The sequence below is a fragment of the Marmota monax genome, unplaced genomic scaffold (assembly GCF_021218885.2).
Source record: "Marmota monax isolate L192 unplaced genomic scaffold, Marmota_monax_Labrador192_F-V1.1 WCK01_AAM20220418_F8-fsc00353, whole genome shotgun sequence".
Classification (NCBI taxonomy): Eukaryota; Metazoa; Chordata; class Mammalia; order Rodentia; family Sciuridae; genus Marmota; species Marmota monax.
The window spans coordinates 387,336-398,508 of NW_026692700.1; the positions used below are offsets into that span (position 1 = coordinate 387,336).

At 51.3% G+C, this 11,173-nt stretch overlaps 1 protein-coding gene across 1 annotated transcript in view; it reads right to left on the reverse strand.

The window, feature by feature from the left end:
• Cyth1 (cytohesin 1) overlaps positions 1 to 7,039 on the reverse strand; it is a 69,996-nt gene extending 62,957 nt beyond the window's left edge. Inside the window, exon 1 of the mRNA XM_058579973.1 lies at positions 6,925 to 7,039. Within this exon, the coding sequence (XP_058435956.1) occupies positions 6,925 to 6,946 (22 nt within the window). The 5' untranslated portion in view covers positions 6,947 to 7,039. The remainder of the gene's footprint in view (positions 1 to 6,924) is intronic.
• Positions 7,040 to 11,173: the final 4,134 nt, after the last annotated feature.

Below are 11,173 nucleotides of genomic sequence, written 5' to 3' on the forward strand. Positions count from 1 at the left end.
TCTGCCCAAGGTTTCCGTATGCATGCTGCCACGTCCACTCCGACCCGTCTTCTCAGTGTGCCCCATCTCTGCCTCCTGGAGGCTCAAGGCATCCGTGAAGACAGGGCTGGCATGGCCTAGGTGACGCTTACTGACTGAACAAGCAGTTACAAATTGGTCCCAGACACCAAGCCCCGCACTGCTCACAGCTCTTCCCCAAGCCCAGCGTCCATGCCCACGTTACCAACGTCAGTACAGACTAACAGTGCCTGCTCCTCAAGCGGAAGCCTCCTACAGTGAGGAAAGGGGACACACAAGCACACGCCAGTCATCACAGGGAGGCGCCAATACCCACCACCGAGCCGCAAGAGCAGCAGACATGACGTGACACCCCGACAACGGAGTTGCGGAAACCCCCTGCCCTCCCCTGGGTGGTGTTTTCTGTAGTCAGTGCAAAGACAGAAGCAAAACAGCAGCACCAGCAGCTTGAGAGGATGTGGGACTCACTTCTGGAACATTCTAAATGACGTTCCACCTCCTCTAGGCCTCTGTTATTGCAACTGAAACTAAGCAACAACAATCAGAGGCAACCAAGAAGCAGCGCAAGGCGAAGCACAAGGCAGAGCGCGGGGCAGGTTCGGGCAGGGCCTCCTTCAGAAGCCCCGTCTTCTCCAACCCCTGCACCGCAGGCCAGGCCTCCTCCCTCGCCAGGTGACCCTGCCCCCATGAAATAAGCTGGCTCCCACAGCAGAGGAAGCACCCCACCGGATCCCAGAACACGGGAAGTGTGTATGAAAGCGTCTTTCGTCTAACAGGTGGCACACTTAGGAAGGAGCAAGCAGCCCGCACGCAGGGCGGCCTCCCATAACCAGGCGCAAGTTCTGCTCAACCTACTTCCTCCAGAGCAGAGCTCTTGGCCAGAAGACAACAGATGGTGGAGGGAGCTTTGGTTTTAGGAGAAAAATCAAGGAAAGGCAAACAAGTGACTACAATTAGTCAAAACCTGGCCCGAACTCCAGTCAGAACTGCCTCTACTTCCCACACCTAAAACCTCAGGGTGAGGAAAGGGGCCATCACCCGAAGGGACCATAAAAGTGGTTCACCTGCTGGCATGGTGGTGCACACCTGTAATCCCAGTGGCTCAGAGGCTGAGGCAGGAGGAGTGTGAGTCCAAAGCCAGCCTCAGCAATGGCGAGGCACTAAGCAACTTGGTGAGACCCTGTCTCTAATAAAATACAAAATAGGGCGGGGATGTGGCTCAGTGGTAGAGTGCCCCTGCGTTGAATCCTCAGTATCCCGCAAAAGTGGTTTACCTCAGTTAGTATCCCGCAAAAGTGGTTTACCTCAGTTAAGTAAATAAGTCATTGTCCCATATGAAAGAGCCAATTCATAATACACAAATAATGCAAAAAGTTCTTTCAACCTAGTTGATAATAAACAGGTTTAATGAGGCACTATTGGTAAGCACTCGGTAAGAGTTTTCAGAAAGGCTTTTGCTCAAGCATAAGCAAGTACTGATAAAGTACACGTCCCCAAACACAGTCAGGAACAGAGTACACTGTATGGTCCTTTTGCAAAGCAAACTGGCACCATGCATCAAGAATCCTAAAAGTGCTCACACTCTCTGACATGCTAACGTCAGCCCCAGGAACACGGAAAGCCACGGAATGCGTGACTGTGGTAACATTGTGTTCTAGATCTTCTAAGAAAGCCCTCACTTCACAAAAGTGTGCTCTTTTAATAAAAGAGAATTGTTAAATTCACAGTGAAGTTTTCGAACAATGTGAGCCATCTGTTTCAGAAAACAAGAAGGGGTTGTGCATCAAGCTAAACACCTGCACAGGAAGCCTCCTGCTCCCCTGGGGTGGGGGATGGGAGTCGCCACCCAGCCCTGCCTTCTGCTGCTCCTCAACAGCTGCTGAGCTGCCTCCGGGGGCTGGACCTCTCACTGCCCTGCAGCAGCGGCCTGCCAGGGCTGCTGCCCATACCTGGCACCTCCACTCCATCACACGGAAGCTGATCTCTTCAGGGCCAACTCCTCTTAGTCTGAAGCTAAGGAAGCAAGAGCTCCCACAGAAGCTGATCAAGAAACAGGGCCCTGAGGACCCACCCTGGGAGAGCTGAGGCTCTCCACCACCAACCCCAGCTGGGACCTGCTGATGGCTGTCTGACAGCATGCTGAGAGGGGCACAGCAGCACCCTCTGGAGAGGGGACCCCAGGGCCCACACCTCCTGAGAACCTGTTTAAAGCTAAGGGGCCTCCAAAAATGCACACACACGGAGACTTGAACATGGGACTTCAGGGGGGTCCCAGAGGCCTGCCAAGAGCTAGAAGTCCCCAAGAAGCAGCACAGGCGTCATCTCCATGTCTTTTCAGGAGAGTGTCCTGTGAGGCAAACACACCTCTTCCTTTTGCCATTGAGAACTGGGAAGTCAGGAAGTACAGCCATGTAGTCGGGAAATACTGGGACTATCCAAAGAAGAAAACAAGCTCACAGTGTTTTCAGAGAAAGAGGCCAAGCAGCTCTGGACAACTTGAACACCCTCCCTAAATGTCCAGTTTTTAGATAATCACCAATCCCAAACTTTTCAAAAAAAAAAAAAAAAGCTTAACAATTATTTTTCTTGTTCAAACCTCTCACCAGCCCTAACCCACGGGTCTCCACGGGTCTCCACGGTTCATGGTACAGCATGATCAGGTCTTCCTGTGATCTTGATAGTCTCCTTTTTCCCAGGGCTTTGTAACAAACCCTGATCCAGCACACCTGCCTCCCCACCGTGGACACGTGGACACGGAGGTTCATGCCTACAGCACAGCTCCTTTCCCTCAAAACAAGGTCCACTGTTGAAGCACCAACCCAGGCACGGGCACTGAGGTCAGGCCCTGCTCCACAGGTGGGCTGCCCTCCACTCCCATGCTTCACCCCACCCTGGGTACCCAGCCCTGCAGTGACCTCAGTGGGAAGGCCAGCCACCATCCTAGACCACAGGGCTAGTTCTCCTGAGGTCCCCTGAGCTTCCTGGGCCACACCCAACCATGTCCAGACCCTTGGGGAAGGGGATGGTAGGACGGAAGTAACAGATGAAAGTGACCCTGAAAGCTTGGGGCTGTGTCTTTGTGTCCTTTCTTCTCACCCTTGCCTTCCGCATCCCCAGACTTCTCCCTAGAGGGCCAAACTGGAGAGAAGAGGGTCTGTCTTAGGCAAATGCACCTCAGTGGTCCAGGTACATGCAAATCAACTGAGACTGCCAGTCCCCACTCTCCCTCCACTGGGAAACTCAACTCTGTTGAAACACTGATATTCTAACTTAAAACAGGTTCTATTTTGCCTGCATTAGATAATGAATCTACAACTGAATATGAAGATTACATGAAAGCTGAGTGTAAATTAAGGAAATTCAGAGGCTGAAAAAGTAAAGGACATTTTGCAGATCTCTCTCTCTCTTTTTAAGAGGCAACCTTGCTTTTTAGTTGATAACTTACCTTAAAATTATAAATTCTGTTGACAACTTGCCTAAATGAAGCTCAGTTTTTGAAAAGAGCAAAAATAAGAAGTATGATATGCATTTGCTATGAGGAGTATAGCAGACTCCAAGGACTCATTTTAAATTTTATGTAGAAATGATTCTAAAAAAAGAGGCCTAGAAATGAATCAAAGTGAAGATGCAGTCCCAAACTGATGACACCCCAGTCCCACAGGATGGAGCACTCTGAACAGCCCTGACACGCCTCCCACTGAGCGACGGCCTGTGACTTGTGTTTGCTGCCCCGCGCAGATCTACACAGAAACACACTGCACAGATTCACATACGTGTCAGGCATAAAGACAAGGTATGAAACATTAACTGTATGATTTTCTGTTTTTCTGAGCACAGATGAGCACAGGTGAGCAAGTCTGACTGGAGGTACTCCCCAGCACATCTCCTCTCACTCGTCAAGGCGCAGCCCATGCACATTCTGTCTAGGGGACACCAGAGGGGACTGCAGTCCAGAAAGGCCTTCATGTCTGCTTCTGAAATCCTCTAACTGGGCCACCTGAGACTCGCTCTCTTTCTTCAGCATATCATGGGTTCCACAGATGGGGTTTATTAATTTATTTACTTATTTTGTGGTTGTATATGGAGAGAATGCTTTATTTTACTTGTTGTTTGTTTTTATGTGGTACTGAGGATCAAACCCAGTGCTAAGCAAGTACTCTTCCACTGAGCCCCAGCCCCAGCCTGTTCTTTTAAAATGCCAAATTCTGGGGCTGGGGTTGTGGCTCCGGTAGGGCGCTTGCCTCACATGCATGAGGCACTGGGTTTGATCCTCAGCATCACATAAAAAAAAAAAAAGGTTATCATGTCCACCTACAACTAAAACAAATACTTAAAAACATAAAAATAAAATAAATAAATAGAATGCTGAATTCTAAGGCATTTTCCCAAAGATACAAGCTGAAAACCATGGTGGAGTATCCTAGGATGACTCAGGTAACTGTACCGACTTAAAGGTAGGGACAGGAGGAAAAGCACAGTTAAAACATTAGTCTATTAAAAAAACTTAAAGGATGTGAGACTCTCATTATTGCGGAAATCAAATATCAAGGAGTTTATTTAGAAGGAACAGTGACGGCCTGAGGGGCCACAGGCATGACACTGCATGGGCTCCCTGATCTGCAGCAGGTGGAGCCCATGTCATCTGCCACAGAAAGGGACAGTCTGGAGACAAGCCAACTGTGAACCAGCAGAAGCCGTGGCCTTCATGTGATCATCTTAGGTCAGGAGGTACTTTTTGTGGGGTGACCCTATGAGCAGGGAGTCTTTCGTTCAATCTTTTCGGTTCTTTCAAATTTTTAAAAACTGACATTCTAAAATTGTACAAAAGGGAAGATAAACTTCCTTCTCATCTCCCTGTGTGGTCAGCAGGTTTGAAAAAATGTCCACGTCCAGCTACTTGGGAGGCTAAGGCGAAGGATCACATGCTTAAGCTAGCCTCTACAACTTAAGAGCCTGTCTCAAAATGAAAAAAACAAAAAATGGGCTGGGGACTTAGCTGTGGGATACAGTGCCCCTGGGTTCAATCCCCAGCACAGTAAAAAAGGGGAAAAGTCCATGTTCTAATCCCCCAGGGCCTGTGTACTCATCACCACACACAGCAAGCGAGAGATTAAGGCTGTACAAGAAATAAGGCTCCATTCCTTTTCCAGATCCAGGTGGGTCTGATGCACTCCAGAGGTCCTAATAAGAGGGAGGCAGGAGGGCAGAGGGAGGGATGCTACCTGCACGGTTTGAGGAAAGAAGTGGGCCCCAAGCCAAGAGAAGCAGGTGGCCCTGGAGTCAGAGAGGGTGAGGAAGCCGACTGTCCTCTCCAGCCTCCAAGAGGAATGTAGCCCACATGAAACCTTGATTCTAGCCCAGTGAGACTATTTTGTACTTGGATTTCTGACCTCCAGCACTGTAAAATAATAAATTTGTGTTGTTTTGAGCCCCTGCATTTGAGTTAATTTGTTAAAGCAGCAATAGGAAACTAATACACCCTGCTTCCATTTCCCCTTCCAAGTACATGACGAGTCATGCTTGGTGGCAAAGCAATCACTGTGTTAAAAGTAACCTGACCAACGGCTTCCTGCCTCACCCAGCGGGCAAGAACACCAGGGAGGAGACAAGAACAAAGCAAGGCAGAACAGTGGGATCCCAGGGATGGCAGAGAGACTGGCAGCTGGCAGTATCAAGGAAGCTTCCTAAGAGTGGACAGACCCGGAGGAGTCTGGAGGGGCCAGCAGGTGAGTGCTCCTCCACCACAAAAGGAAAGCATACACTGCTTCTACCTGGAAGGCAAGGAGAGGAGCAGGATAGGCCTATGCCACAGGGTTCAGGGAGGACAATACCTGTCCACACATCTGAGTTCAGGATCACAAACCAACTCTCTTCAGTAAGCAGTTCCATTATTCACTTGCAGATAAACAGAAAACCTAACAACAAGTGTCCCTTTTGGCATTTTAACATATCCCTGTCAAAGTGTGCTCCTTAAAACATCAGAACCAGCCCTGCCAGGCACATCAGTCAAGAGCCAGCCTTCCTCCCACTTAGCTGCCCAGCCTTCTAAGTTCTGCATTTGTGCTTCCCTATCAAACCCCCAAGTTCACCACTTATCCTACTTGCCATTCTTCAATTACTCAGGGAAACAATGTTAATAACTGACCTAAAGCATTTTAAACAGCCTCATCCCACTCCTGAGATGTCCAGCTACCGGAGGGGCCAGTGCTCTGACTGATGGCCAACTGCTGCGATGTCAGGAAAATCTGAAAGGAGTTTCTGTCCAATTGAGGGCGACTGTAGGTGTCATTACCCTTCTCTCTGCAGACAGGAGTGCAAACTTGGTCTCCCCCTAGGCGCCCTCAGGCCCCAGGGACAGACGTGGGGACCAGGAGCTGTTTCACAACGACAGTAGCCAGCAGGAACACGGCCCAGGGTGCCCGGGTCCCAGGTCGGCGAGGGGCACCCGTCCAGGCTCCGGGCCGCGCAGGCTCGTGTCATTTCGGAACAAAGAGCTGGACCGGGGCACTCAACTTCCAGCACCCGGAGGGCCGGAAACCGGGGCGCGGGCCAGGCGGCTGACAGCGGCGGCCAGACACTCGCCACCGAGATCCGGGCGCCCGCCGCCCCGCGAGACCCTCGGGCCCGAGGACCCTGGCCCCTGCGACCCCGGCCCCGGCGGCCCATGACGCCGGCGGCGACCTCGGCCCTCCGCGTCAGAGACCCCGACCACTCGCCCCCCGCCCCGGCCGGCCCCGGCGCCACGGCCCCGGCCCGGCGCCCCCCGCCCCACGGAGGCCGGCGCACTGCCCCGCCGCCAGGGCTCCGCGTCCCGCACCACGGTCCCCGGGAAGCACCGGCCGCCGCAGCGCCCGGGGCGGCAGGGCCAGGCGCTCGGCGGCAGCGAGGACGCGCGGCCACACTCACCGTAGCTGTCGTCCTCCTCCATGGCGCGGCGCCGGGCTCCGGCCCGGGTCGCAGCTCTCACCCGCTGCGGCCCGCGTCCTGCCGAGCTCCGGCGCACCCCAGCCCGACCCGGAGCCCCGCCCCCCACGCGCGCAACCCAGCGCGCGCACGCGCGGACCGGGCCCCGCCCCAGCACGAGGCCCCACCCTCCAGCCCCCGCGCGCGCGCGCACCCCCCCCCCCACACACACACACAGAGCACGCGGCTGCCTCCCGGGTCCGCACCTGCGCACGCGCGTCCACCCGAGGCTCCGCCTGCCTCTGGCCCCGCCCCAAGCCGCGCCTCCAGAATAAGCCCCGCCCACGCCTGCCTCCGCGGGGACGAGCAGGTTTCAGGTTTCGGGTTTCGTAAGGGTGACACAGGCCCTAGAGGGTGGCGCACCGGACGTGGCCCACTGTCAGGCTGCCCACAAAGGCCCAAGGTCGTGAGTGCATGGAAGGGCATGGTGGTCCTAGGTGACATCCACCTGCAAAGTCAGGCCCCACCCCATCTTGCCAAGGAGGCGAAGCTATTTGAACTCATTTACTGCCATCTGAACAGTCACATAATGAATGTGAGTTCACTGCTATATTTCTTCACCTGCCCTCCGAGTTTACCTGGGTCAGGTTTCAAAGGAGGACATCTCAGCTCCCAGCTTCAGGATTTTAGTGATCCTGAATCATACACCTCTTAGATTCACACGTGTCCAGACTGTTCCCTAGGTGTTTTATTTGCCTATTCTGGGCAGACCAGTTGAGTTGTCTGTTGAGCAGTAGCTGGTCATATGAAGGTTACATCTATTCCCCAATGCAGAATTGATGAACTAATGAACCAGCAAATGAGCCTTAAAGAATATCCTAGCCTGTGAACTGACAAGGAAACTGATGCCGGGGACTGGGGATTCAGCTCAGTAGCAGAAGCTTGCCTAGCTTGAGAGAGGCCCTGAGTTCCATCCCCAATGCCACAAAAAAAGAAAGAAAAAGAAAAACTGAAGTCCAAAGGGGTCAAAGGATCCCATCACACACATAGGAGATGAGATCTAATGAGGTGGTAAGTTCCTGTCCAGGATCATGCAATATACCATACAAAACCCCCCTAGCTGGCTGGGGATGTGACTCAAGTGGTAGGGCGTTCGCCTGGCATGCATGAGCGAGGCATTGGGTTCGATTCTTAGCACCACATAAAAACAAAATAAAGATATTGTGTCCACCTAAAACTAAAAAATAAATATTAAAAAAAAAAAAGAAAAAACCCTCCTAGCCCACCAAGCTCCTACTTGGCCCTTTCAAATAATTCTCTAATGACCAGATGCAGTGGCCTGCACCTGGAGTTCCAGCTACTATGAAGCCTAAGACAGGAAAATCACCCAGAAATTCAAGACCAGCCTGGGAAGGAAGGAGGAGAGAGGAGGGGACTGGAGGGGAAAGAAATACTCAAAATAGAGGAAGAAAATGTAAAAAAAAGGACTAAATGAGACACTGGGACATTTGGGGACCTTTTTCTCTTTCTTTGTGATAAAGAGGAAAATCCCAAAGCTGCCAAATGGCAGCCCCAGAAACAGCCTGGTCCCCCTCCAGCGACTCGTGGCTCCCACCCCCACACAGAACAGTGCCTGGAGAGCTCATGGGAATCCCTGGACTTCTGGGGGTTTTAAGACTAGCCAAAAGTGGAGTAAAAGCCACAGAACTTGTCTTGAGACTCCTCCTGTTCCAAGCCAGTTTTCCTTCCTAAGGCTGCGGGCCTCATCTGAAGTGGTTCAGAGCCCCTGCAGTTTTAATGGCCTTAGTTCCCAGCACACCAGCTTACACTTGCCACTTGGGAAACCTCGTGGATAGATACAAATGCCACCTGTGTGTGTGGGCTGCTGTCATGCATGTTCTGGAAGAAGACACAGAACAATTAACGGGAATCAACTGGGAAAGGAGAAGCTGGGACTTCCTTGTCACTCTGTGCTTACTTTTGTCATTGTCTCTCTCCACCGTTTGGTTTTTAATCGTGCGAGCACATTACTTTTTTATTTAAAAAAAATGCCATTCCTGGTAGCAGTAGCTCTTGGTTTGGTGCCTGCTGTAAAATTACAAGAATCTTCATTGTAAGGGAGCTTCAAGGTCATGCGTCCACACAGGGCTGCCCTGAGCCTCCTGTGTATGCCACTGGACAGTGTACCACACCCAGGGCTGCTGGAGAACTGGCCCAAGGCTCTGGCCACGTTCCTAAAAGGTATCAGGACCTCTCTGGGAAGTTTCCATCAGAGAAGGTGTGACCTTCCCACTCAGAGACCTATTTCATTACTGGCCAATCCTAAAATATGCCTTCCTTCTAGGACTCCCCTGCTGTTGACCTGGCTCTCAAAAACAAAGTGATTTCCTCCCATGGAAAAGAAATAAATGAATTGGGGGACTGCTTTTGTTCTTCATCTGCTTTTAATTAGACTGTGACCTGGACAAGTATCCCATCTGGACCTGTTTCTCATCCATACATGCTGGCCTCCACCCACAATTGATCTCATTACATATCTATCATTGTCTTCCACTCAAACTCATCTACACTGCTGACTATTTCCAATAAATGAGACTGATTTCAACCTATCAGCCTAATGGATCATGATCTTTCCTTCCAGTGGGTGTGCAGCCTTGGCCCACGCTTCCTGGGCTCAGAAAACTATTCATGCACAAACAAAATTTCTCAGTCTTCTGAACTGCTTGACCCAGAACTTGACGGGCCTGCTATCTTTTGAACTTCTAGGAGAGCCCCTACTGTCCTAGGCATATCCTCCGCATGTATGCTTCTTTCAAAAAACTGTAGTATATTAGATGCTTACCTTGTATACCCTATCACCCTCTCTTAAAAGACTGCTTCTGTTGTTTCATTTCCACACATGTGTGCATTTCCCCAATTTGTGGTTTGTTTTTGAGGTGCTGGGAATTGAACCTAGGACCTCATGCATGCTAAGCAAGTGCTTTACTACTGAACTATATACCCAGACCCAAGGCTGATTCTCTTGGATTCATGAACTTAACCTTCCCCGATGTCACCAGATAGCCTGGTTCCACAGGCGACCCTGTGTCTGTGAGGTGGGCCCAAGTACCTGGTGGCCCCACTGCATTCTATTCCTATGGGCTTAGATGCAGGACATCTGAATTGACTCTTTTGACCTTGTGAATCTCAGTTGCCTAACCCAGGTGCAGTGGAGCCCTGTGCCTCTGCCCCAAATTTATGTCCATTTGGTTCATTACTTCTCCTCCAGCCCGAGTCATAGGAAGGCTCCTGACATTTTTGAGCTGCTTTCCTCCCTGGCAGTGTACAGGTATGCCTCCCACCTGACCAAGGCTGGGAAGAGAACAGAGACAGCAGTGCTTGGTGCTCACCATTGGCACTGCAGTCCTGTCGGCTAAACCAAAACCCCATAGACCTGGAGACTTGGGGAGGGTACCAGCAGTGCTGTTCACAGCATCGGTGAGCAGGGTGGCTGTTGGAATTGTTCCCTGACATTGCTCCATTAGGACAGAATTTCTCAAACAGCAGGTCATGATTCTTAATAGTGTGAAACAAATACTTACGATTGGAAGACAAAATGAAACAAATACCTCGGTGGTTCTCCCATGTAATAAGGACAACGTTTGCTGGGGTTGCATGTGTTATTCCTGACCACAGGTCCCTGTCAAACACACTCATAAGCTGCTCCATTAGGCCCTATCATAATTTGGAAGGGATAATTTGGCTGTCTTCGTGGGACAGTTTAGAAACTGAGGCTCACAGAGGGCCAGGTCAAGGGCACCTACAAGCTGGAGCCAACTGTTTCATTCCTGTACCTGATGCTCACACCCCCTCTGCTGAGCACAAGGAGACCTCAAAAGAGAAGGAGCAGGAGGCAGGATAGTGAGGGGCTGGGTGCCTCTCTGGTTTGCTGACACTGACCCAGACCACCACCAACATCCAAGTTCTCCTGAGGACCTTCAGCGTGGGTTTGTGCCTCTCAGGCTGCCTCTGGAGAGAATGTTTCCATGCTGCTGCGGGTCGCACTGTGTCCCACCAAGACACATCCAAGCCCTGACCCTTGGTCCCCATGAATGCAACTTATTTGGAAATTACATTTTTTGCAGATGTGATCGAGTTCAGAGGGTAGGTCAGAAGCCAACAGCCAGTGTCTTTTCAAGAGGGAAATTTGAACACGGAGACACATGAGAGAAACTGCCAAGAGGAAAGCGAGACTGGACCGACCCCATGGCAA